This window comes from Diceros bicornis, chromosome 16 (genome assembly GCF_020826845.1).
Source record: "Diceros bicornis minor isolate mBicDic1 chromosome 16, mDicBic1.mat.cur, whole genome shotgun sequence".
NCBI classification, from domain to species: domain Eukaryota; kingdom Metazoa; phylum Chordata; class Mammalia; order Perissodactyla; family Rhinocerotidae; genus Diceros; species Diceros bicornis.
The window spans coordinates 16,652,950-16,679,945 of record NC_080755.1 but is presented as its reverse complement, the minus strand read 5'-3'; the positions used below and the strand labels follow the sequence as shown (position 1 = coordinate 16,679,945).

Genomic DNA, 26,996 nt, shown 5'->3' with positions numbered 1-26,996 from the left:
ATCTATTGGGGCTTTGGGGGAAAAAAAAAGGAGGAGGATTGGAAATAGATGTTAGCTCAGAGCTGGTCTTCCTCAGCAAAAAGAGGAGGATTAGCACGCATGTTAGCTCAGGGCTGATCTTCCTCACAAAAAAATAAAAAATAAATAAAAAAAAATATTTTCAATCCTTTTTATTTTTTCCTGTTAATGATTGACACTAAAATGAAAAATGGGAAGTGGCTATCTTAGAAATTCAAAATTAAACTAAAAACCTAAAATTAAGGTTCAGATCTAATACAAAAAAGGAGAAACAAAATTAATGTGGTTAAGGAAGATATTATGATATTTATTATACGGCAAACTCTAGGTAGTCCTGGATAAGTTATTTAATCTTAATCCACATGGCTATACATAACTTACACATAATTGCATAAGGTTGTTCCAAGAAGCAAATTAGACTTTATAAAAACAATTTTCAGTGCTACAAATGATGTACCATCTCATTACTTTACTTAGCTCCTATTATCCTCTAACTATTCTTGACCTTGGATAGATACACAAAAATGAGTACTTTGACACAGGCAGTACATATCTGTTGGTTAACAGATCAAAATTTTAACTACGTAGTTAACATGAAGCCAAAAATCATAGTGAAAAAATCTGACATATGAAAAGGTAATAGAGCACAACCCAGCAAATGCCTTAATGGTATACAAACATTATTAAAAACTGCAGCAAACGTTCTGTGTATTCATTCAAAAATAAGTCACATCTCTCTCTGTGCGTGCTGCCCTGTACACCTCCACAGTGTGACATATTGCAGATATTTTAAGTAAACTACATACAGTCCTATGATTCAAATTAAAAATTAAGTTACACATCACTCCCTCACTGATACTGTCATCCAATATCTTTTGCTAGAAGCTGGAGCTAAATATAAACATGATTGTTGTTATGTCAAAAGTCTTGAATTTCCACAGATTCAGATTTCTAATTAAAAAAGATCTCAAATTTTTGTAGGTAAGCAGGATACAGATTTAATTAAAATGAAGAAATACTTCATCTAAAGAAGATCAAATAACGAATAATATAAACTATCATTACTACCATTCTGCAGTTTACTTGTAAGTCCAGGAAAGCAATGTTTGTGTTTCCTGGTCTCAGCCTTCTGCCTTACCATTCTCCAAAGCATAATTTTTTCATTACCTTTGAATACAAAATAACTTACACTTCATTTCATCAAGAAGCTGTTTGCTGGCTTCAAATAAACTTCTATACATTATAATAGACTTAGATAATTGGTCCTTTTCTTTTGTAAGTGCTGCCATTTGTTGCTGCTTCTTAACATCTAAGAAAAAACATTCAGATAATTTATTTCAAACAATTTTAAAACTGTGACTTTTCCAAAATATGTCATAACATGATTAGATAACTAATAAGCACCATGTTAATGGAAATCCAAACAAAGTTACTTAAAGTACCACGAACGTAACAGTTTAATCCACTACTTTCCTAGAAACTTACCATTGTAAAACATAAATGGTAGGATATATGATTCTAATGTTCTTGATAAAGCTGGTAGCCGAGGTTCAAATATAATAAAATATTCGGTACTATCCCTTCCAGGACTATTTTCTGCCAGCACTAGGCTCTGTATAAAAAAAAAAGCAGTAAGGAAAAGCAAGATTTGAAAAGGTATTTGTCAATGTATAAATGTTAGATATCTCATTGTGCTCCGTTTTCAAGTAAATGGTAAATTTTAAAGGAAAAGGCATTGACTGACTCTTAAAATGCGTTAAGCATTCATTAAATCATCAGCAGCATCACCCGAGACATAAAACTTTTTACCCTTCCGTATTCGGTTTGAAAGTCAAATGATCTTATCAAAAAAGAGCTTATGCAAAAATTATAAACAATGGAAAATTACAAGAGAAGTATCTTTTCTTTCAGACCAGAAATATCATGGTCACTTATATCTTGACCTGCAAAATCTTCTTAATTCCAACCAGTAAGCTGAAGCAGTGAAACAGCTGATAGTGTGAAAGTTATAAAAACAATCACAAAGAAATTCACAAAGCCCAATGCTGAGTTTTAAATTACAGCTGTTACCATGGAAGCAGACCCACCAATCCCAGGTGACCAAACAAGAGGTCCTGAAAAGCCCTCAAGACTTGTTTTTTTAAAAAATTGTATTTTCTTCATTAATGCACACACAAAAAAACTTTTGATATACCTTAGTTTAAGACCATGGCATATAACTAGTAAATAATGCAAATACACATACTTAGATCCTAAATGATTTTTTTCACAGTCTTACAGGAAACAACAGATATTAGCTCTTTTGTTTTTAGAATACAAGAATACACTTCACAGAGATGTAGAATTTTTAAAACTCTAAATCAATACTCTAGAACAATCCACGAATATAAATTATAGCTAACAACTCTTTTTTTCAAAGAATATAGAATACAAGCCCATCATTAAACCAATCTCCAATCCCACTTAGTTTCTGAAAGCTGTTTTCAATGTATTTACACAAATATAAACACATATAAAAATAAAATACTGTTTGCATTTAAAAAATAACATATTTGATACTTCAGCAATTTGCTTTCAGCACTCAATATGAGTTGTTGATCAATTCAAGAGAATGTCTAGATACCAATTTGTAAAATTTATGTGTATTATAGATATATTACATTATAATCTCCTTTCTCTGGGTGATGAACATTTAAGTTTAAAATTTTTAAGCTATTACTTCTGATACAGCAAAGAAAATATCTTTAATACTTCTTTGTGTGCTCACTAGAACAGATAATGGGAAATATAATGACTTGTTAAAACAGTTTATTTAAGGGAGTATCAAATTTCCCCTCAAAAAGGCTGTATAGCTTCTCACCATTAATGTACAAGAATAACCAGTTCCTCTGATCCTGGTCAACACTTAATATCAATCAAGTATTTTTTTTCCTAAAAAGATAGATTAAAAACTACCAGTCATTACTGTTTTAACTAGCATTTCCCTGACTGGTATGGAGGTCATGCTTCTTGTTTACTGTTCATTAATACTTTCTCTTCTGTTAATTACCTGCTCATATTCTTTAGTCATTAATTTTTCTACTAGATTATCTGTTTTCTTACTGATTTGCAGGAAGTTCTTTAAGAGGTTTTAAAAATATATTCAACACATTAATCCTCTATTATATATATATAAAATGGATATATGGCAATATTTTTACCCAATTTATCATCCGTAAAACTTCTTCCTTTTTTATTATACAATCATATAATGAATCTACACACCTATCGTTCAGTGTCAACAATGATCAACACACTGCCACTGTTCTTTAATTCTGATTAAGATATGCTTATGGTATTACAAAGTTTTAAATTTTTATATAGTTAAATATAAAATCTTTTCCTTTATGTCTTATTTAAGGAGGCCTTTCCTAACTCAGAGTTTTATAGTTTGTAATCTCTGAGGTACAGCTTATCAAGAAAAAAGGATAAAGAGAATAATAGAAATGAGGAGGACTGAAGACTCCAAAACTGGATTCAAGTATAAATGGGAATTTGGAATAAGAGAAGTGGACAAACACATAATAGAATGAAACTTAGACATCTCTTTCACAAGTTTCCAGATCAAGCAGGCAAATAATTATAGAGAATTTGAGTAACACAATTAAACTTGACCAATTCTAAAGTTAGATTATAACTTTAAAGAAAGCAACACACACTGCTTTCAAGCAAACATGGAGCATTTACAAATACTGGTTGTTTTCTAGGCCAGTGTTTTCTAAAGAAGCCTAACAGTAAGAATTACCAGCTTGTCACAAATCAGATTCCACAGACCTGCTCCAGACCCATTCAATGAATACATGGGTGAGGAGCCAAGCAGGACTTAAGAGATTTCTGTTTATTCAGTGTGATATCAGGAACCTCTAGTGGAAATTCATATGCATGACATGAAGCTTAGATTCTATATGCAGCTGTGGGGGAATAGCTTAAGTCACTGCCTTAATCCCAGAAACGTGTACACAGGGTTAGCCATTTCAAATGCATATGGGGGCCAAGAAAATAAGACATAGGTAAAAAGGTAAAGTGGGTGAGGTGCATTCTTCCAACGTAAACCCACTTTGCATATGAAACATACCTCCTCCCTTCTTTGTTTTTCAACATGTGGCTTTCCTTACCTAATTTTTGTTAGGGTACAAGAAAATTTCACTTTACTCTTTGCTACAATAAAAATAAAAAAACAACTTTACAAGTAGCAACTGACACTTGCCCTAAATGTCAAGAGATGAAAAGAAGTGGCAGAGATGCAGCTCACTGGAAAATTCTGCTGCACTAAGAAAATCTTGGCCCAGTATTGCCGGGTCTTTAGAATTCTCCAAATAAATCAGAAATGCAGATCTTTATGTAAAAACGCCAGAACTTTAATTAAACTAATTAAAATGGAAATGCTATAATGGTCAGTCATTCCCAGACCGACCAACAAGATGAACTGTAGGCCAGGTGCAAGCTGGCAGGCTCCCCACTTACAAGCCTAATGTTACTAAAACAATGTGATATTAGCACTGGAATTGATATAAAGATGAATAATGACAACAAAAAATATAACAAAAGGTGACATTTCAAATTTATTCATATAGGAAGAATTATTCAATAAATGATACTAAGAAATTTAATAAATTTGATAAAAGGTAAAAATAAAATCCAGACAAATCAAAGATTAAAGACATAAGAATACTAGATCTACCACTATGAATATAATCCTTCCTCCTGCTCCAATACAAACAAAACTAAAATCTGTAAGACAAACTCAGGAAAAAGTACTTATATACAAAAGAGCATTAATATTTTTAACATGAGAAGAAAACGAGGAACATTCCAAAAGAGAAAGAGTCAAGGGACAATTCTACAAAGATCAAAAACATGAAAAATGTTCAACCTTACTAGTAACAAAGAAAATATTTCTTTAAATATAGGAAGCTTGGTTAGAATTTAAAAAACCGTTCATATTCAGGGTTGGCAATATTATGAGGATGTACACATATTTCTGGCAGGAATATAAACTGAAGAGCAATTGGCAATAACTACCTAAAGGCTTAAAAACGTACATACCCTGTCTCCAATCCTACTTCTAGAAATTTCTTAAACTCATCAGATATACGTAAAGGGATACACACAGAAGAAAGCTGATAAAGTACTGCTTTGATAAAAACAAGCTTTGGAAAGAAACTAAATTTTCACTTAGGGTTGATGAAATAAATTACAATTAATAATACAATGATGTTGGTTTATTCTTACTGATGAAGAAATATATCCAAAGTTTACACTTACTGATGAAGAAATACATCAAAGATGTGTTAAATAAGAAGATTTTTATAAAAGTAGAGTTCTATTATATTAATGAAATTTTACACCCTCCATGCAAATAAATCATATACACACAGAGTATCCATGCAGTGTTAGTGTTATGTACAGAAAATCCTGGAAGGCTATACATTAAATTGCTAACCATTGATATCTCTGAAGGGTGATAACATAGTGATTATTTTTGAAGTTCTTGCACTGTGTGTTTTTTCTATAAGTAAAGCTGTTTCCATTTTGGAAAAAAATGAGTAACAAAGATAAGCTGTTGTATTAAATTTTTCTAGATAGGTGTACATATTACCAGGGCTATATTTTATTCTGTTTCTATCCACGGAATGGTGGCTTTTCAATGAAACATGAGTACCATATTAACACTAAAGGTAAAAATCACTACAATCTGAGAAAACAGTCATCCATAGGGAGAAGAGGGTCTTGCTAACAGTAATAATGATCCTGGATTCAATTTGTAATAGCTTAGAGCAAAATCATGAAATATTTCAGCTAACTTTCCAATTTGAAAGATGCTATAATTGGAGCATCTTCATAGATACACATACAAAAGAACAGATATTGTAATACTGTGGTTTAAACTATTAAATACAGAAATCTTATCTACCAAAAGACATAAAAAATTACCGTGATTTCAGCTGAACCTTTCACAAAGGGAAATTCAAGTGTTCTAACTTTCCCAATAAAGAGAGGCGTATCATTATCTTCCTCATTAGAACCTTTGATGGTAGCTATTACAGTGCCAACCAAATCAATTCCGGTATGATTGTTGTACTCATCCTTAAAGTAAACAATAAAAAGTAACTAATGAGAAGAATTGATAAGAAAATTAAACCCAGAGAAAGACATGTACAAATCAGAAACATTTTATAAAGCCCCAAATATTATCCAGATCCTTCTTACTCCAAGCACAGAATACAGTCAGAGTAGGTGCTCCATAGGCAGGAAATAATCCCCGAAACCATAAAAGAACTAGAGGCTTCTATCTAATACAATGGCTCCTAATTTTTCTATATTAAAAATGACTCCCATTTTAAAATTTACCTGTTAAATGTACTTTTAGCATCTACTGAGCTGGGGAAGAGAAGTTAAGAATGATTCACTCATCTAAAACAGGAAAATAAACTGAAGGTGTTAAGTACTCCAACAGCTACTGTGTTTTATGTGTTTTTGTTAATATTCTCAGCAGACCTACTGCTGCTTACTCTTTGGGTAATCAGAAGCTTTGAGGAGCTCATTATGATCAGTCATCAGAGCAGATCTCTTCAAAATAAATACTTAATTCATCTTCTGTCCCCTACCTCACACACATTCATAAGACATACATGAAATAGGCGATTAAAGGTATATATTAAGAAAGGTAGTCAGATTTCTGCATTTTTGAGTCAGTTCTACTTAATCTAGATTTACTATGTATAATGTTATGCACTCTCTATCTGTATTCAAGTACAAAGATGTTTATAAATATTGCTTTCATCTGCACAAATCTCTCCTATAACTTTAAAGTGTAATCAAGATCTGATTCTATAATTATCTTGCACCCTAAAACTAGCAATAATTTTTCTTGTTACTCTTTGTAATTGGAAGTAAATAAACATTACCGTGATATTAAGATGTAAATCTTTGACCAGGGTCCTACTGGCAACTGAGCGAACATTTGAAACAGCTGGTGTAGCTGGCTGAATTTCAGGAACTAACTTCACAGGTTGATTAGGCAGAATATCAACTATAATCTTAGAAAACAAAAGAAGCATTCTGATTAACAATATATTAATGACTTAGTATTTAAGAGAAAGAGAAGAAATAATGATAGCATATATTAAATGAAATGAAATGTTATAAATATATATATATTTCCATTAATCTCTTAACACTAATCAACTTACATTTTTTGTGTGTGTATGTGAGGAAGATTAGCCCTGAGCTAACATCTGTCGCCAATCCTCCCCTTTTTCTTGAGGAAGACTGGCCCTGGGCTATCATCTACGCCCATCTTCCTCTACTTTATATAGGATGCTGCCACAGCGTGGCTTGACAAGCAGTGCATTGGTCCGCGCCCAGGATCTAAACCTGCGAACCATGGGCCACCGAAGTGGAGCGTGCGAACTTAACCGCTACGCCACTGGGCCAGCACCTTATCAACTTTGAAAAATTCAAGATAAAAGTCACATCAGATTAATTTTTGAATGTTAACCATACAAGAACAAATTTAGAGGCATTTAAAAATACAGGTAATCTTTAAAAATTTAGTACACTAACACCATTGAATGGAGATGACGTATGTTAAAACTATCTTAAACTTCATTATCCAGAATTCTAGTACCTGAAATGTTAATTGAAAACTTTTCATGTATGGTTGATAGCAGCAATCTTACCATGATACAGATTAAAATGCTTACTAATTGAGTCTTCAATATAAAGGGGGATGGAAAAATAACTTCAGCATCAGGTCAAATTATTTAACATAATTTAAATATATTCTATTCTAATATTCCTGAAAATAACATTTATACTTTGCATCCAATAATTAATTTACTTTAAATAAAACATTTCATTTCTCAACTAAGCAAGAAAATGTAAAGCTAACTGTGGTATATAGAGAGAGTAAACAAACCTGTTCACTGTTAAGAATATTTACTTTATCCATCATAAAACCAAACTGGATACAATATGTCCCCACTTTGTTAGGAATTGCTTTATCCCTAAGTTAAAGACAAAGAGAGAAGATCGTTGACAATTTTAAATAAAGGGGGAAGGAATTCAGAGCATCAACATTTCTGTTCCTTCCACAAAAAGTTAATGAGTAAGAAGAGAATTACTATTACTACATTCATCTTCATTCAAGAAATGTCTCCTGCAATATCAGGATTAATCCCAGGTCCCACTTTCACAAAACATTCAGGACACAGGCTCTGGATACAGCAAAAGTAGAAAGAACAGGAATATACAGTTGACAGAGTAATAAATACAAAAAGTGCTGAATTATAAGTCAAGAGAATCTTGCTTCATTTGTACATTATAAATATCCAACTTACAGTTCAAAATTATAGGATATCCTGCTGACCTTTTTATGTTGCTTTGTTTTCCATTCAAGTACTAAATATGTAACTTTATATATACAAGGCACTTACTGTGACTGAATTACCAATAAAGAGCTCAGTAACCTAATAAGAAGTAAACTTACTAGCCTCTTTTGGTCACACTTAAACACAACAAAAATATGAATGACATTCTATGGTATAGCTTGCCTGATATGTGCAATGTGGTTCATGATCTCTAAAGTGGCTTTTACATGTCATTCATATTGTCAAAATATTGGCATAATGTAATAAACAAAGGCTTTGACTACATATCTGAATTGAAATTCCAGCACTGTAACATATATGCAACCTTGGAGAAAATTATTTAACCTTTTCCTAAGCCATGTTTTCTCCAAGTGGATAATTCCTAACACAGTTAAACAATAAGAATAAAACAAGACTTATGCTTCCAAATGACAGACCAACCCTTCCTGATAAACATTACCATATTAAAAAAGACATGTGCTTGAATATGTTTGAGAGATAACAAGCAAAAGTGAAAAATAACTCAGCATGACATAAAATAGCATGGAGATCCTGGGAGGTGAGTTTCACATTTAAGGCTGCTTTACTCCTGGGAGCATATCCTAGGAGTAAAAGTGGACCTAAAGCAGATAGGTTCTCAAGGAAAAAGCAACTTATAGCTTTGAATTATCTCAATCTCTGAAACTGGATGGAAATGATAACAGACTGCTAGTAGCCCAGACAACAGACAAAGCAAATGTAAATGCTAGCTGGAGAAAGATAACTCCTTAGACTTCAAATTATTTCTATAAATATTCATCAATAACATGTAAGGTTAAACCCAGGTACATGAAGAAGCAAGAGAACTAGAATGAAAATCAACAGACACAAGAGACAATTGAAACAGACAGAAAGGAACTCAAGACAGACTTTAATAAACTCTGATTACTGCTCAGAGTAGTAAAAGATGAAGAATTCAGAGAACTGCACCTTAAAAAAAAAAAAAAACTAAAAGTACCAAACAGAAAGTGATAATTCAAAATGATGTTTACCAGCAAATTAGATACCACTAATTAGAGATTAGTCAATTGAAGGTAGTTCAGAAGAAAATATCTAGAAGAGGGACAAAAGAAGGGCAAATAGAGAAAAGTGTAAGAGAGAAAATACTGCGAGAAGGACTAATGTGCGTGTAATTAACAGTGCGAAAACAAGAGGGAAAGAAATGAGGCGGAAGCAGTATTTGATGAAATAATGGCTGACAATTTTTCAAAACTGAACAAAGACCACAAAATCAAAGCCTTTGAAAACCAAGGACAAATAAAAAGAAATCTGCACGTAGACACGTTGCAGTAAAAGTGCTGAAAACAAAACTCAAAGCAACCAAAGAAGAGGGGAAATGATTACTTCTCAAGATGACAAGACCAAACATTAACTTCTCAACAGAAATGATGGGGATAGTGAATGATGGCTTCAAAGTACTGCAAGAAAGAAACTGCCAACCTAGCATATCCTATCCAGGAAAAATATCCCTCAAGTGTAAAGAAGGAATGAATATATTTTCAGGTAAAAAGAGATAATTTGTCACCAGTAGATGGGCACTAGAGGAAATACTAAACGAACTTCCTCAAAGGGAAAATGATCCCAAGGTAGAAGCCCTGAGTTGAAGATTAAAAGAAAAGGAGTTAGTAAATCTAAGTGAACACTGACTATGTAAAATAGTAATGCCTTGATAGGTTTAACTTATACAACAACAAAGGCATGTAAGTTGGGAGAGGAAAAATGGAGTTTAAGTGTTCTAGGATACATGCACTGTCCAAGAAGAGGGTAAAAAACCCTACATTGTCATTAGACATGCATAACTATGCATGTTGTAATCTCTTAAAAAAAAAAAATCTCTTAGAGAATAGAAAGATTGTATAACCAAGAAGCTAATAAGGAGTAGAAAATGACAATAAAAACACTTAATAAATTAAAAAGAAAAAAGAACAAATAATATTTGGATCAAATAAAAAACTAACAGTAGATTCAAAAGCAAGTGATTTGGTAATTATATGTAAGATCTAAATGTTTTAACTAAAAAACAAATTATTAAAAAAAACTATAATACCATTTATAAAACACTTAAAATATAAAGATATAGAAATAATGAAAACAAGACATTTTATGCAAACACTAACTCTCATGGTGGCTTTTGCATGTCATTCATATGGATCATGTTATCAAAGTAGATTTCAAAGCAAAAAGTATTATTAGAGAAAAACATGAATACTTCATAATGATAGCTGATTCAATCTGCCAGGAAAATATAATAATCTAAGTCTGTAGATAAATAATAACATAGCCTCAAAATACATAAAGTAACCACTGACAGAACCAAGAGACAAATCTCTTAACTGACAGACAAATCCACACACATACTGGGATATTTAGTACACTGCTAGAAAAAGCAGACCAAAGAAAAAAAAAAAAAGACAGAAAAATTAAACACAATGGTTAGCAAATTTTGACCTAATGAACATAAAGAACACTGTATTACAAATGCAGTATACATTATTTTCTAGTACACATACAACATTCACAAAAATTGACCATACAAACATACTACAAAAACAAGTGTCAAATAATTTCAAAATACTCAAATTATATACAGTAAGCTCTCTGACCACAGTGGAATTAAGCTAGCAATCAGTAACAGAAAGAGATAAGAAAGTCCCACAATTTCAAAATTAATATACTTCTGCATAAAACATGGAAGATGAAATCACAATGGAAATTAGAAAATATCTCGATGTAAATAATAATGAAAATACAATGTAAAAAAACTTGCGAATGTTCCTAAAGCCATGCTTACAGGGAGATCTACAGCTCTACATACATATATACAAATGTATGTACACATAAGAATGTATACTATGTATATGTGTATATATATACAAAAATAAATGAGCTAAGCAATCATCTCGAAAACTTTTAAAAAGCTAAAAGTTGGTTCTTCGAAAAGACCTATGAAATTGAAATAACCTGGTAAGATTAATCAAGCAAAAAAAAAGTACAAATAACTAACGTCAAGAATGAGAGATCACTACAGCTCCTACAGACAATAAAAAGGAGATAAGATATATGAACAACAAATTTGAAATTTAAATAAAACTGACAAATTCTTAGAAAATTACTAGTTACCAAAACTGACCAAAGACGACACAGGAAATATAAATACTCCTGTAACTGCTGAATTTGAAGAAACTCAATCCATGACTACAACCTTTCCCCTCAAAAGCTCCAGGCTCAGGTGACTTCACTGATGAAATCGACAAACACTTAAGGAAGAAATAATGACACTCTTACACAAGATCTTCCAGAGAATAAACCAAGACTTAGGGACCACTTCTCCCAGTTACTTCTGTGAGGTATACATGACCTAGATACCAAACCTAAAAAGAATATATACAAAAGAAAATGCAGGCAACCTTGACTCATTAATGTAGATGGAAAAAATCCCACACTAAATATTAGCAAAACAAACCCACCAATCTATAAAAGAGGTAATACATCATGATAAAATTGGGTTTATTCCAGTAATGCAAGATTGGCTGAGCAAACATTCAGAAAAAAAAAAAAAATGTACTGCAATTCACCACATTAAAAAAGGAAAAATATCATATATTACCTTAACAGATGATAAAATCTAATGTCAATTCATAATAAATAGAAATTCTCTTAGTAATGATTAGAAATGAACAGTCTGATAAAAATACCTACCAAAAGAAAAACCCTAAAGCAAACATTATACCAATGAGTGAAATGCTGAAATGTTCCCTTTGGATTAGGAATGAGACTAGAATGATCACTCTCAGTATATCCATTTAACATTTTACTGTAAGTCCAAGCCAGTGCAGTATGGCAAGAAAAAGAAATAAAATGCATAAGGACTGGAAAGTAATAAAACTGTCATTATTCACAGACATGAGTGTGCAAATATTTTAAAATCCCAAAGAACCTACCAATAAAATTGGAAATAAAGGATGTTAGTAAAGATGCTGGCTACAAGGTCAAAACACATAATTCAACTGGATTTCTATAGTCACAATAAACATAAAATAAAAAAATTTTAAAGGATATCATTTACAATTAGTATCAAAAATATCAACTATCTAGGCATTATGCTAAGTGAAAGAAGACAAAGACAAATACTGTATGATCTTATTTATACGTGGAATCTAAAAACACCAGAACTTATAGAGAACAGATCGGTGGCTGCAAGAGGCAGGGGGTGGGCAAAAAGAGTGAAGGTGGTCAAAACATACAAACTTCCAGTTATAAGATAAATAAGTCCTGGGCATGTAATGTACAGCACAGTGACTACAGTTAACAATACTGTATTGTATATTTGAAAGTTGCTAAGAGAGTAAATCTTACAAGTTCTTACCTCAAGAAAAAAATTTATACCTATGCGAGGTGAAGGATGTTAACTAAATTTACTATGGTAATCATTTTGCAATATATACATGTATCATCATGTTGCACATCTTAAACTAATACGATGTTATGTGTCAACTATATCTCAATACAACTGGAAAAAAATATCATTTAGGAATTAATCTAAGGAGAGATGTATGACACCTCAATTCAAAACATTACAAAATGTCACATGAGAAATTAAATAGAGGGATATCCCATATTTGTAGACTGCAAGATGTTCCCAAATTTCTACCCAAACAAATCCCAAGAGGTTTTGTTATTTAAATTGTTTTTGTTATCTGAACTTGATAAGCTGACTCTAAAATTTATATGGAAAAATATAGGGCCAAGATACGTATGAACAACAAGGCTAGTGGACTCACTGGACTCATTCTACAGGACACCAGGCTTATCAAGAAGGTATGGTATGGGAAAATATAGACAAATAGAGCACGAAATCAAAATAGGGAGTCCAGAAACAGACCCACATGGATACACAATTTATAATAAAGATGGCACTGTAGAAAAATTATCTGTTCAATAAATAATGCAGGGACAACATAAATTTGACCCACTACCTCACACCGTAGATTAGAAATATTAATTCCAGGTATAACTGTACAAACTGTTAACAAAAAAGAGTTAACACAGCAGATCTAAAAGCCTCTTACAACGTTGGCCCTTGGCTGGCATTTGTGAACCTAGATTTCAGGAAGGTTCACACTGTTAACTGGTAAGAGTGGCTCACAATGCCTTCAAATAATATTGTTTATGCTAAACACTTGCTTTCCTTCTGGGAATCTAGAATTCTGGTATGTGCTAGGCAGAGGCTGCCTATGTGACCAGCCTCCAATAAAAACCCTGGGCACTGAGTCTCTAAAGAGATTCCCAGGTTGACAACATTTTGTATGTATTATCATTTGACTTGTTGCTGGGGAATTAAGCATGTCGTGTGTGACTCCACATGGAAAGAACCATTGGAAACTTGGGGATGTTTTGCCTTGGTCATTGCCCCATGCACTTTTTCTCCTTCCTGATTTTGCTTTGTATCCTTTCTGTGAGTCTTCCTAATGAATCATCAAACATGGGGGTGGTCTTGGGAACCCCCAACACAATAATATAATACGATATCTTCATAACCTAAATGTAATAAAAGACTTAAGGACACAAAGAGGGCTACCCATAAAGGAGAGGATTAACAAATTTGATTATATAAAAATTAAAAACTTCTATTCAAGATATCATAAAGAGAGTGCCAAAGCAAGCCATGGAATGGGCAAAGATGTCTAATAATAAAGACCTATATCCATAATATACAAAGAACTGCTACAAATTAATATGAAAAAGAAAATTTAATAGAAAAATTGTTAAGACACGAACAAGCACTTCACAAGAAGGTTATCCAAATGACCAATAAGTATACGATGAAAAAAGAAATACAAATTCAAATTAAATGCGATGCCACTACACACCCACCAGAAGACTAAAACTGAAGAGATTGTCAAAATTAAATTTGGGGGAGGATACAACGCAATGGGAACTCTCATACACTGCTGGTGGGAATATAAATTGGTGTAAACACTTTGGAAAACTGCTTGGCAGCAGTTAGTAAAGTTAAACATACACATACATGACCCAGGAATTATGCAGCAATGAAAATGAATGAACTTATAGCGACAAGCCACATAATACATTGATCTTATAATGCTGAGTGAAAGAAGTGACATACAAAAGAAAATAGTATGTATAAAGTTCAAAAATGGGCACAACCAAACTATTGGGGATGTACGCTTGGATAATAGAATTCTAAAGAAAACCAAGTCAGGGGAGGCTTAATTTTGTGTGTTGTGTTCTGTGTGTATGTCTACATGAATGTGTGTACACGTACAACAGGAAGGAAGAAGGTAATGATTGGGAGGAACACAAGGTGGGGTTTCCATGATACTGGAAATCTTTTATTTCTTGACTTCAGTAGTAGTTGCACAGACACTCACTTTGGGAGAAATCACAAAGCTGCTTTTTTAATGAATTTTCTGTTTCAGTTTTTAAAAGGTTAAAAAATTAAGTGACATTATACACAGAACACCAAACATAGTGACTGACACACATTAGGAACTCAAATATTTTCATTAATTCAAATATACTCAACATATGGAAATATATTTTATTATACTACATGTGTAACTGACAATGTATGTGATTCTTTTTATTGAGGTGAAATTCACATGACATAAATTAACCATTTTAGAGTGTACAATTCATTGGCATTTAGTACATTCACATTGTTGTGCAACTACTACCTGTATGTAGTTTTAAAACGTGTGAGTATTTATTTATTTTTTTGTGTGAGAAATATTGGCCCTGAGCTAACATCTGTTGCCAATTCCCTCCTTTTTGCTGAGGAAGATTGGCCCTGGGCTAACATCCGTATCCATCTCCCTCTACTCTATATGTGGGACGCCTGCCACAGCATGGCTTAATAAGTGGTGCATAGGTCCGTGCCCGGGATCCAAACCTGCGAACCCTGGGCTGCCGAAGCACAGCGCACGAACTTAACCACTACATCACTGGGCCGGCCCCATAAAATGTGTGATTATTTTTAAGACATTTACTAAGATTTTCCTTCAAACTGATGCCCTGGAATGCTAAAATAAGATTCAATTAAAACAAATTATGTAAATATTTTGGAATACAATGAAATAGCCCAATTACCACACATTTTAATAGATTCATATAATAAAAGATAATGAGACTGAAAAGAAAGCAGTATTGTCCTTTCTAGAATGCCTAAATCAGTTCCATGCAATAATATAGGCATACCTAAAAGACCTAAAGCAATGTTATCCAAAGTGCAGACCAAGGACAGGTGCTGGTATAAACATTTTGTTACTGGCCTGTCACAAGACAATAACAAAACTCAAGAGTACTCAGAAAGGTATATAGCAACCAGACATTGCGCTAACAACAAGTGCATATTCAGAGGACCTTTTAAAGAAAAAAAAAAAACAACACAAAAAGCATCAGTCTACAACAGATTAGAAATTTTTTAAAAATAGAAACTGGTCCCTCAGTACAGCTAGCCTTAAAAAGCATTTAACTAATATAATAAGCATTTTGACCCTACTGATGATTCAAAGGATTTTTAAAATAAAAGAAACCTTAGAGAGGATTCTGGGAAGATGGTGGGAGCAGAAGCACCAGGAATCTGTCTCCCCACCTAGACAACAACTGCACTGGCAGAATGTGTGTGACATAACTATGTTGGAACTCCAGAAGCAACTGAAGGCTTGTAACTTAGTAAATTATGGTTAATTTCGGTCAATTTCAGCTTTAGCACAGTAGAAGCTACTCATTCCCCACCTCCCAGTCCCATGGCAGGCAGCTGTGCACATGCTCCTGGGCAGCCTACACATAGCTTACAGGAGCCAGGGTGGGCAAAAACGACCCATCCTACAAATATTGGGGATTGGTGCTCTGATTGCCGACTGTTGCCTCTGATTACAGAGGTGCAGACAAAAATGCAGACAGCTATTGTTACTGCACCAACCCCACTGTTGCAAGGCCCTCCTCATCCTCCAGCTAAAGTGACTCCCAGGGGGATTTAAAGGGCTACCTCTCTTTCCTTCATTTTTCTCTTTTCCCCCTTTTAAGAGCCAGACATTAAGAAACAAATGCATATACTGGGAAAATTAGAAAGTACCACACATGCCTAGTGAAAGGCTCAGAAAAGATCTGGGAAGACCTTAAGTTTACACCTAAGGCTGATCCTTGGCAGAGAAACAGCCTACGTCAATCAAAGAAACAAAAACAATGAACAAAAACAGCAACAAAACCCATCAAAGTCTGGGGAAGGCAGAGAATCTGAGTTCCAGAGTTACCACATTAGATTCAAATGTCTAGTTTTCAACAACAACAACACAACAATAAAAATCACAAGGCAAACAAAGAAGCAGAAAAGTATGGACCATTCAGAGGAAAAAAACAAATTGACTAAAACTGTCACTGAAAAACACCTGATGGCAGATATACTAGACAAGGACTTCAAAACAACTGTCTTAAAGATGCCCAAAGAACTAAAAGAAGATGTGGAGAAAGTCAAGAAAATGATGTATGAAAACAATGGAAATATCAATAAAGAGATAGAAAACCTAAACAGAAACCAATAACAAATTCTAGAGCTAGAAAGTACAACTAAAGTGAAAATTTCACTACAGGTATTCAAGGCAGATTTGAGCAGGCAGAAGAAAGAATTAGTGAACTTAATGATAAGACAATGGAAATTATAGAGTCTAAGGAACAGAAAGAAAAAAGATCGTAGAAAAGTGAACAGAGCCTAAGGGACCTTTGGGACACCACCAAGTGAACCAACATACACATATGGGAGTTTCAGGAGAAGAGAGAGAGAAAGGGACAGAGAGAATATCTGAAGAATGGCTGGCTGAAAACGCCCCAAGTTTGGTGAAAGACATGAATATAAATATCTAAGATGCTCAAGGAATTCCAAGTAAGATGCATTCAAAGAGACCCACACCAAGACACACTATCATCAAACTTTCAAAACACAAAAACAAAGAGAATATTCACAGCAGTAAGAGAAAAGCAAATCATTACATAGAAGGGATCCTCAATAAGATGATCAGATTTCTCATCAAAAAGTCTGGAGGCCAGAAGGCAGTGGGCCAGTGTATTCTAAGTGCTAAAAGAAAAAAACTGTCAACCAAGAATCCTATATCCAGCAAAACTGTCCTCTAAAAGTGAGGGAAAAATTTAGACATTCTCAGATAAACAAAAGCTAAGGGAGTTCATTACCACTAGACCTGGCCTGGAAGAAATGCTCAAGGGAGTCCTGCAAGGTAAAAAGAATGGCAACAGTAACTTGAAACCAGATGGAGAAATAAGATCTCAATGAAGGTAAATACACAAGCTAGTAAATGCTAGTATTATTATAACAACAATTTGTAACTGCTCTTTTTGTTTTTTACATGATCTAAGAGACTCATACATTTAAAGAAACAAAACAATTATTAGTTTAAAAGTGAAAAGGACATTTCTAATAAAAAATAAAGAAATCTTAGCTATAATCTATTCAAAGCCATTTTCCAGATTTCAAAGTACAGATTCAGAATGAAGAAGCAACATCTCAAAGTCACATAGTAGAACAGTAAAAAACTAGTTCAGCCTTTTTCACTTTGTAAGATCTTAAGTTTAGAATTATACAAATTTCTTATATAATAAAAAGTGCTCTAACAACATAATTCTCCTTCTGATGGCTTTGATAGTTTTGAAAGAAAGCTAATATATCACAACAATCTTTCCCCAAACCACTTTACAAAGCTTACAAAACAACAAAACACACATTTCTCAAAAAACTTCCTGACAAAAAATTAAGAGATACTAACATGTTCTATTCAATCATACATTATTTTTCCCTGGCTGAGCAGGTAAATATCACCAAGGTTGATTCACTTTGTAACAAAATATGCATAAAAATATGAAATGATTTGAGAAATACCTGAAGTAGAAGCAGCCATCTTCCCTGTCATTATCTTTTATTTTATTACAACTAAATGTTTCTGCCTAGAAAGGGAAGTAGGAGAAAGGGGGATGGGGAGAAACCACAAACATTTAACACAGTATATTTAGGATGAAAATTTATATTACGTTCACTGAATGTGAATCCAGATTACATTTAGATTTACAAATTCACACACACCTATATGTATATTATCTTTACAATGTATGTAAGACATAATAGTGAGATTAGCCACAGTGGAAAGACATACCATTATTATTATTATTATTTTTTGTGAGGAAGATTAGCCCTGAGCTAACATCCATTGCCAATCCTCCTCTCTTTGCTGAGGAAGATTGGCCCTGGCATAACATTCATGCCCATCTTCCTCTACTTTATATGGGACGCCGCCACAGCATGGCTTGACAATAGGTGTGTTGGTCCGAACCCAGGATCTGAACCTGCGAACCTTGGGCTGCTGAAGCAGAGCGCGTGAATTTAACTGCTATGGCACCGGGCTGGCCCCCAACACATACCATTATTAAAGGGCACACAGCAGATCTCTACAGTGGTGATATAATTTTAAGGTAATAGCAGTTTGATGGGACTGATAGTATAAATTAATGGAAGCTAGTTTCCTAAACAGATAATTAAAATGAATCACAAATCCTGAAAGGTAATATTAAATTGGGACCCTCTGATATAGTTTAAGGTTTAGTTTCCAAATTAAGATTTATTTTAGATTCGCACTGTCCAGTATGGTAGCCAATAGTTACATGTAGCTAGTGAGTACTTGAAATGTGGCTGGCCCAAACTGAGATGTGGTGTAAACATAAAATACATACCAAATTTCAAAGACTTGGTAAGATAAAAGAATGTAAAATCTCATTAACAAATTTTAAAATACTGCATACATGTTGAAATGGTAATTTTTGATATATTAGGTTAAAACTACCTCAAAATTAATTTTACTTATTTTTTACATTTTTAATGTGGCTATTAGAAAATTTTAAGTGTCATGTGTGACTGGTATTATATTTCTATTGGACTGTGCTGCTTTAGATCCTCAAACTAATCTGACCACTCTACCCGCCTTCTCAACCCTGTATTCTACCAATCACATCTCTTTACTCATTTTCTATATTATCTCTTACTAATGTTTAATAGCTTTTTGCCTTGTGCTACTGTCCTTCAGAAGAAAAAAACTATCTTAAAAGTTTAAGAAAAATCACAATTTAGGCTACTCTTTTTCAACAGCATCAACACTTAATTTTGAAACATATTCTGATATATTTTTATTTTATTTTTGTGTGTGTGTGTGAGGAAGATCAGCCCTGAGCTGACATCCATGCTAATCCTCCTCTTTTTGCTGAGGAAGACCGGCTCTGAGCTAACATCTATTGCCAATCCTCCTCCTTTTTTTTTCCCCCAAAGCCCCAGTAGATAGTTGTATGTCATAGTTGCACATCTTTCTAGTTGCTGTATGTGGGACGCGGCCTCAGCACGGCCGGAGAAGCGGTGCGTCGGTGCGCGCCCAGGACCCAAACCTGGGCCGCCAGTAGCGGAGCGCACACACTTAACCTCTAAGCCACGGGGCTGGCCCTATTCTGATATATTTTTTTTTCTAAATCCCAAGCAATGAAATGAGTTAATTTCTAGTTCTCCAAGACATACACATCGCACTTTTACATTAAAGTACATTTAATTAAGTTAAATATACAAGCTATTTTTAAATTCTAAAATGCTTTCCATGACTCACATTTGCTGGTGGTCGGTTCCCACTGTTAGACAGCTTCCACATTTTCATAGTAATACGTGCTGGATTAATATTTTTAATGATGCTGTCGTCTTCAGAAATAACAGTAATCATAAAATCTGTTATGGTGAACATTAAAAAAATTACTTTCTTTCCAGTTCAATTAATGGATTTGGTTAAATAATTTTATGTCTTAAAGCATATATTGTATCTTGGTTAAATGTTAATAATAAAATTCTGATGAAGAAAATAAAACTACTTTTTAATCAGCATTCCCCAACAATTTGTCTATAAAACTTACTAATCATGACAGACAACTCTCTAGTGCTAAATCTCCCCTAGAAATCTATTAAATACATCTTTGCTATTAATAGTCCCTTGTCTTATTTTCACAGTCTGCCATGTTCTAAGTTCTACCATGCAAGACCATGGATACTCAGCAACCTAGAGTTAGGACAAATGGTCACAAATCCATATGATTTATGTATTCCAAGAATACAATGTTTACTTTCTTTCATGATTTTCAATAGCATATAGTAGCTAAACTATTATTATATATAACATCCCCCTTACATTTATCATCTGTAACATTCATTTGGCACCTCTTATGGTTTTTTTATCACAGGAAATAGGTCTTATCTCCTCAAATAGATTTAAAACTCTGAGTAAAAAGGCTACGTATATATGTACCTTAACTGTTAAAAATTATTGTTAATTTTTGAATCTAAACTTTTTGGTCTGCTTTTTTCACTGCTTATAACTATGTATAGGAATTCATCCTTTCAAAAAAAGTAGAAGTCTTCAAGAAAATTACCTGTATAAAGCAAATACTACTTCCTATTGACTTGGCATTGAAATATTTGCTTACTTGTCTTCTATATTTGACTGAACTCATTGAAAACTGTAATATTCATTATTGCAACTGAGAGCCCAATATTTAGTGCCTGCACCTAGCAGGTATTTAATAAATGTGTGTCATTCTGAAATATCTTTAATCATAAATTATGACATGATGTATTTCCATCCAAAGTAAGTTAAACAATCCTGGTTCTGCTTGGTTTAAGATAACATCGCAACATATTTAGTAGATCATAACCCCAAAGTTCTTGTCATCTAGCAGTTCATATTTCTTTTGCAGAATTTCACAATTTAGTGAACAAACAAACAAACTGAGTTACCTCAGGCTATCAGCTTATTTATGAACTTTCAATTCATTCTTGACCATTAATGGAACGAAGGATATAGGGGCAAGAGATGAAATAGCTAAGTCAAATGTACTTTCTTTGGCATTTAAAAGGCTTCTCCATGCTTGCTTTTTTATCATGCTGAATACCTGGGATAAATAATTTATTCCACTCATGTAAAAATCAAATTATCATTACAAGTTTATTTTAAAACTGTGAATAACTAACTCACCAGTGAAAACACCTCCGGCTAAAAAGGAAGCATCTTTGTCATATTTAACATTGAGACGAATAGGTTTTTCAGGGTCTGGAAGAATCATTAACTTAATTATAGGTCCTTCTATGGTATTCTTGTTATAGATGGCTTTAATCTGCATACTATGTTCTCCTCTAACAAGAAAAAAAGGGCGGGAGGTTCAAATCACATTAGTTGTAATCTAAAAATTCTGAGACAATTTATACAAAGTTTAACTCATTTAGGAAAACTCTCTAATCCTGTTCAGTTCTAACTCCTGCCTAACACTAAATAGAAGGCTAGTTATTACTCCTAACTTCGGCAAGTAATAAAAAAAATCAATCTCTGTAACACCAATAACTATCAAACTTTTAGTTCTTACCTAGGGGCATAAACACTGAACACTCCCAAATTAGCCTTGCCCCTTTCATCTGTTTTATGTTGTTGGTTTGAAGGAGTGAGCTAAAAACAAAACAAAACGGTTTAATTAGAAAATTCCAGAGATCAGATTCTTTTCCTCTATTATAATGTTCTTTTTCTCTATTACTCTTAGAAAGTTATACTTGCACACACTTCCAAAACCTAAAATTTTCTAATTTGAACTAGCTGAAATAATGTAATACGTAATCACATAATCCAAAGGATAAAAATCATTCATCTTGATCAATTACACTAGAATTTACTGTATTTCAGTTATTAAGTTGCAGAATTTGGTGTTCACTGTTTCAATAACAGTGATATATCAAGTGAAGTTTGGTTACAAACACTGAAGGTATATTCCAAAATTGGGAGGTGTGGGGGATGGCACAGGAGAAATAAACATAAATATACACACATACACTTAAGTAAAGGCATCATAATACTATGTCCACTGTTACTTCATCTTTCTCTTTATGTTTTCTCAGATGTGCTTCTTAAATCTCTGCTGCAATACTACCCTTGTGGTGATAACCAAGCTTTCACTTTCAAGTGATTAAGAATCAGTGGCCAAGGGCTGGCCCTGCGGCTTAGCGGTTAAGTGCGCGCGCTCCGCTGCTGGCGGCCCGGGTTCAGATCCCGGGCGTGCACCGACGCACCGCTTCTCCGGCCATGCTGAGGCCGCGTCCCACATACAGCAACTAGAAGGACGTGCAGCTATGACATACAACTATCTACTGGGGCTTTGGGGCAGGGTGGGGGGAATCAGTGGCCACATTTGCTAATCACTGGATAGAAGAGTCTCTCAGCCTTTTGCAGGCGCTTCTCTAAAAACTAAAATCATACTCTTATTTGGGGTAGAAAATAATCACTGTTTAACTCTCCTGGAAACAAACATTAAGAACAAAAGTGAATTTGTCGACTGTAGTAGCAGAAAATCAGACTCTCTCCTAATACCCATTTCTGCTTAATGGAACCTAAAAATTAGGTAATTATGGTACATGCAGACAAAAAAAGCGATAGTTGGAGAGGCCGAAATGAGGAGTAATTGAAATGCTAGAATAAAGTCCTACATTTGTACCTGTCCCATTTACCCTCTGACCCATTGTCTCTCAACCTATCTTTCTCAAAGTATTTCTTCCATCTGGGTCCTAAATCCTTGTTGCCAAGCCAGAAAAGTAAGTCTTCCATTTTCGGCTGTTTAACAACAAAACTATAGTCTTTTTTGGTTTAACACCTCTGACCCTGATTACTTTACTCTGAAAACAAGTCCAAGTGGATGACAAGTCATTCTTGGCACTTTAATCTCCCATATGACTTTGGGAGGTGGGGGGAGACTGGCTCTGAGCTAACATCTGTTGCCAATCTTCCTCTTATTGCTTGAGGAAGACTGTCCCTGAGCTAACATCTGTGCCAATCCTCCTCTATTTTGTATGTGGCATGCCGCCACAGCATGGCTTAATGAACGCTGTGTAGGGCTGCACCTGGGATCTGAACCCACGAACCCCGGGCTGCTGAAGCGGAGCACATAAACTTAACCACTACCCCGCCGGGCCAGCCCCTCTCATATGACTTTTAAGATCAACTTCCTGGGTCCTGGGAAATCCCTATTGGGATTCTTTTTTTTTTTTCGTGTGTGTGTGTGTGTGTGTGTGTGTGTGTGACTGTCTGTCTGTCTGTCTGTGTGTGTGTGTGTGTGTGTGGAAGATCAGCCCTGAGCTAACATCCATGCCAATCCTCCTCTTTTTGCTGAGGAAGACTGGCCCTGAGCTAACATTCGTGCCCATCTTCCTCCACTTTATGTGGGAGGCCGCCACAGCATGGCCTGACAAGCGGTGCATCGGTGTGTGCCCAGGTGCATTGGTGCATGCCCGGGATCCGAACACAGGCCACCAGCAACAGCGCACGCACACTTAACCATTACACTACGGGGACGGCCCCCTGTTGGGATTCTTAATGAATCAACAGATTAATTTCATGAGAACTAGGTATTTATGTAACATCAACTGTTTTCATCCACTAAAATCATAAAATGTTTGTGGAGGGTTATTCAAGCCTGGCTGACTATAACCCCAAGAACTGTCTCTGTGTTCCATGGCAACAATCTGGCTGGGACAAACGAACTCCCTTCAACCAACAGGACAGACTGGGTCAAAATACAACTTTGCAAGGGACTGGCAGCTTCTCCCCTTTCCCCTCACAGCAAGGCCTCCAATTTTGCACCAGGCATCCAAAGTCCTCACTAGATCCTAAGCAGCTGGCTATCCCAATACTCATGTAAACAGCCGGTACCTAACCTTGGACTTCTTAGTATCCAAGCACTATGTTTGTACCCAAACATTACAAGGCCATGTTCACGCTTCCCCATACCCTAGAATGCAACCCAGTATAAGTCTGGCAGCTATGCCTAGGCCCTAGTAGCTCTCCATATGGTAAGCAGATGACAGCTGCTTGCCTGACTCTTTGCTTACTCTCAACTTGTAAGTTTCCCCCAATAATACCTATTTTGTAACCCATACTACAGATCATTGCATCTGCCTTCATTCACCTTGTCAGTGTAATCTATTCATCCTAACCTGAAATCCAACTATTATTAGTATTATATAATGAACACTCCAACAGTCATAATTGTAGAATGTTGCCCCTTGTTACACTGCTTGTGAGAGATAAACTTTACTTTCTCAAAATAATTAAGAAAAATCTTCAGGTTGATTTAAACTAAGCAATAATGAAAGTTATGAAAATGTGTCACCTAAAGACATTATCATGAGAATGAGACCCAGAATTTTAAGTAAGTGAAAATTACTTAAGGACGTTTAAAACTTACTTTTAAATAGTTAGCTTTTATGATACTTATTTTAACCTGTGGTACGGGTGCCGGATTATCCCACTGATCACAAAGTTGAACAATGAGAGGATGCTGTAATTCTCTTCCATTAATCACTGGAATGGACTGAAACAGACATAAATATTTTAAGAAGCATTAAAACATATGTGCCAAACAATATAATTTCTACTTGTTTACATATAAATCAATTTATCTCTGTTCTATTCATAAACGGCTTCTTTCACCAATTAAACTTTTGAAAGTCAATTATATTGTCACAAATGATCCTCTTCTTACAGAAGTGATTAATAATTTGCTAAAAAGGAAAAATAGCGTTTGACATTACCGGCTTCTAATACATTCCTAAAAGTTATGTATATAGACTTCAACGGAAACAGAAGCCTATCAGATTCAGCACTGGCTATCTATAGTTTAGCTCCTCTGTCACTTTATAATGCTCCGCCAGTCTACATGAAGCACTAACACACAGCTTTCTAGCCCTTGGTTAAATAGGACTAGTAGTCACTGATAATCTACACTGCCCTGTTAGCTTAAAATGCTTGTTGCTTTTTCCCTACTTTACATAAAGCCTGTGTAATTCTGGGAATTTGCCTGCTGACCTATTAATACTAGATATATCAAAGGAAACACACTGTCAAGCAAGAAACCTGATAAAGGTCCAATTCTGTGTGTCAAATTTTAAAAGTTAAAAAAAAAAAACAAGAGGGGCTGGCGTTGTGGCTTAGCGGTAAAGTGCGCTCGCTCCGCTACTGGCGGCCCGGGTTCGGATCCCGGGCGTGCACCGACGCACCGCCTCTCCTGCCGTGCTGAGGCCGCGTCCCACATACAGCAACTAGAAGGATGTGCAACCATGACACACAACTATCTACTGGGGCTTTGGGGAAAGAAAAGGAGGAGGATTGACAATAGATGTTATCTCAGAACCGGTCTTCCTCAGCAAAAAGAGGAGGATTAGCATGGATGTTAGCTCAGGGCTGATCTCCCTCACACACACACACACAAAAAAGATGAGAGAGAATTAACTAGCAAAAAAGCAAAGCTGATTTATCATCTCCCATCAATAATGTTCCCTCTGCTTCCTCCATTCCCCACCTTATCTGAGGTAGTTGGTTAACAAATTATGTTAGGAGGTTGCTAAAAGTGGGAAAAAAATTAATGATGTGTTATGAATAGGACTTTATTTAAAAAAAAAGATACCCTTGAAATCGGTTGACTGGTTTAGTTAAAATGCTTGACTATCACAAAGTTTACATGGATACAGCTGACTATATTCTACCTGTCAAAGTTTATAAAAAGCTTGAATAAAAAAAGTGCTGAGAGTTTCCAAATGTAAACACAGCATGGTACTTTATTCCTAATCACAAAATTGTCTATCCATTAAATAGTAGCTACTTTTAAAGGATATCCTTCAGTAAATGACTTGTAGCCCAAGCTGTTAGTCATAAAGTTTTCAGGGAAAAAGCAAATATCCAAAATCAAATGTTCAGGAATACAAATCTGCCCTCTGCCACTTTTTATTATCGGCATGTAATTCAACATTTTGGGATTTCAGTTTCTTCATTTATAGAATAAGAATGATAACAATACATCATAATGTTGTTGAAGATTAAATAAGAGAATGCATGTGTATATTTACATATTTTTTCTATTTATCATGCTTAGGTGTTAAATCATTTCCACTTTTCCACTTAAGATACTGTGGGGGGAAAGTAAGTTAAGAATTATTTTGAAAATCCTGGGAAAACCAGATATTCAATGGTTACTTTTTCAGCCTTATCTATATATATCTCTAAAAAAATGAGAAATTACTTTTAAGTTTTATTTGAAAAGCTTCTGGATTTCTATGGTATCTGCAAATAAATCTTACAATAAATTTCTGACAAGCAGCTGTCATTATTTTTGATATTCCCCCTACAAAACCATATAAAAAAATGCACGTGTCAAAATTTCTACCACTTCAAAGGTACAAAATTATTCCATAATATAGTCACTATCAGAATAGAGTGCCAGAAGGTGAGAGGGCAGTGCAAAAAGATTGGGCAGGGTTCCACTCTGTTGTACACAGGGTCACGAGGAGTCAGAAAGAACTTGATGGCACTAACAACAACAAATAGTTAACCAACAAATCTTTCATTGACATCATTAGGCACAAAAAATCTATCAATTTATGTAGTATAT

General features: G+C 34.5%; 1 protein-coding gene across 1 annotated transcript in view; it reads right to left on the bottom strand.

Annotated features, from left to right (window-relative positions):
- Nucleotides 1–26,996, bottom strand: part of SMCHD1 (structural maintenance of chromosomes flexible hinge domain containing 1) — a 129,025-nt gene that overhangs the window by 26,066 nt on the left and 75,963 nt on the right. Inside the window, exons 30-39 of the mRNA XM_058556873.1 lie at nucleotides 24,798–24,923; nucleotides 21,936–22,015; nucleotides 21,551–21,708; nucleotides 20,138–20,253; nucleotides 18,379–18,443; nucleotides 7,979–8,066; nucleotides 6,966–7,097; nucleotides 5,992–6,144; nucleotides 1,504–1,630; nucleotides 1,208–1,327 (exon numbers count right to left, since the gene is read on the bottom strand). Of these exons, the coding sequence (XP_058412856.1) occupies nucleotides 1,208–1,327; nucleotides 1,504–1,630; nucleotides 5,992–6,144; nucleotides 6,966–7,097; nucleotides 7,979–8,066; nucleotides 18,379–18,443; nucleotides 20,138–20,253; nucleotides 21,551–21,708; nucleotides 21,936–22,015; nucleotides 24,798–24,923 (1,165 nt within the window). The remainder of the gene's footprint in view (nucleotides 1–1,207; nucleotides 1,328–1,503; nucleotides 1,631–5,991; nucleotides 6,145–6,965; nucleotides 7,098–7,978; nucleotides 8,067–18,378; nucleotides 18,444–20,137; nucleotides 20,254–21,550; nucleotides 21,709–21,935; nucleotides 22,016–24,797; nucleotides 24,924–26,996) is intronic.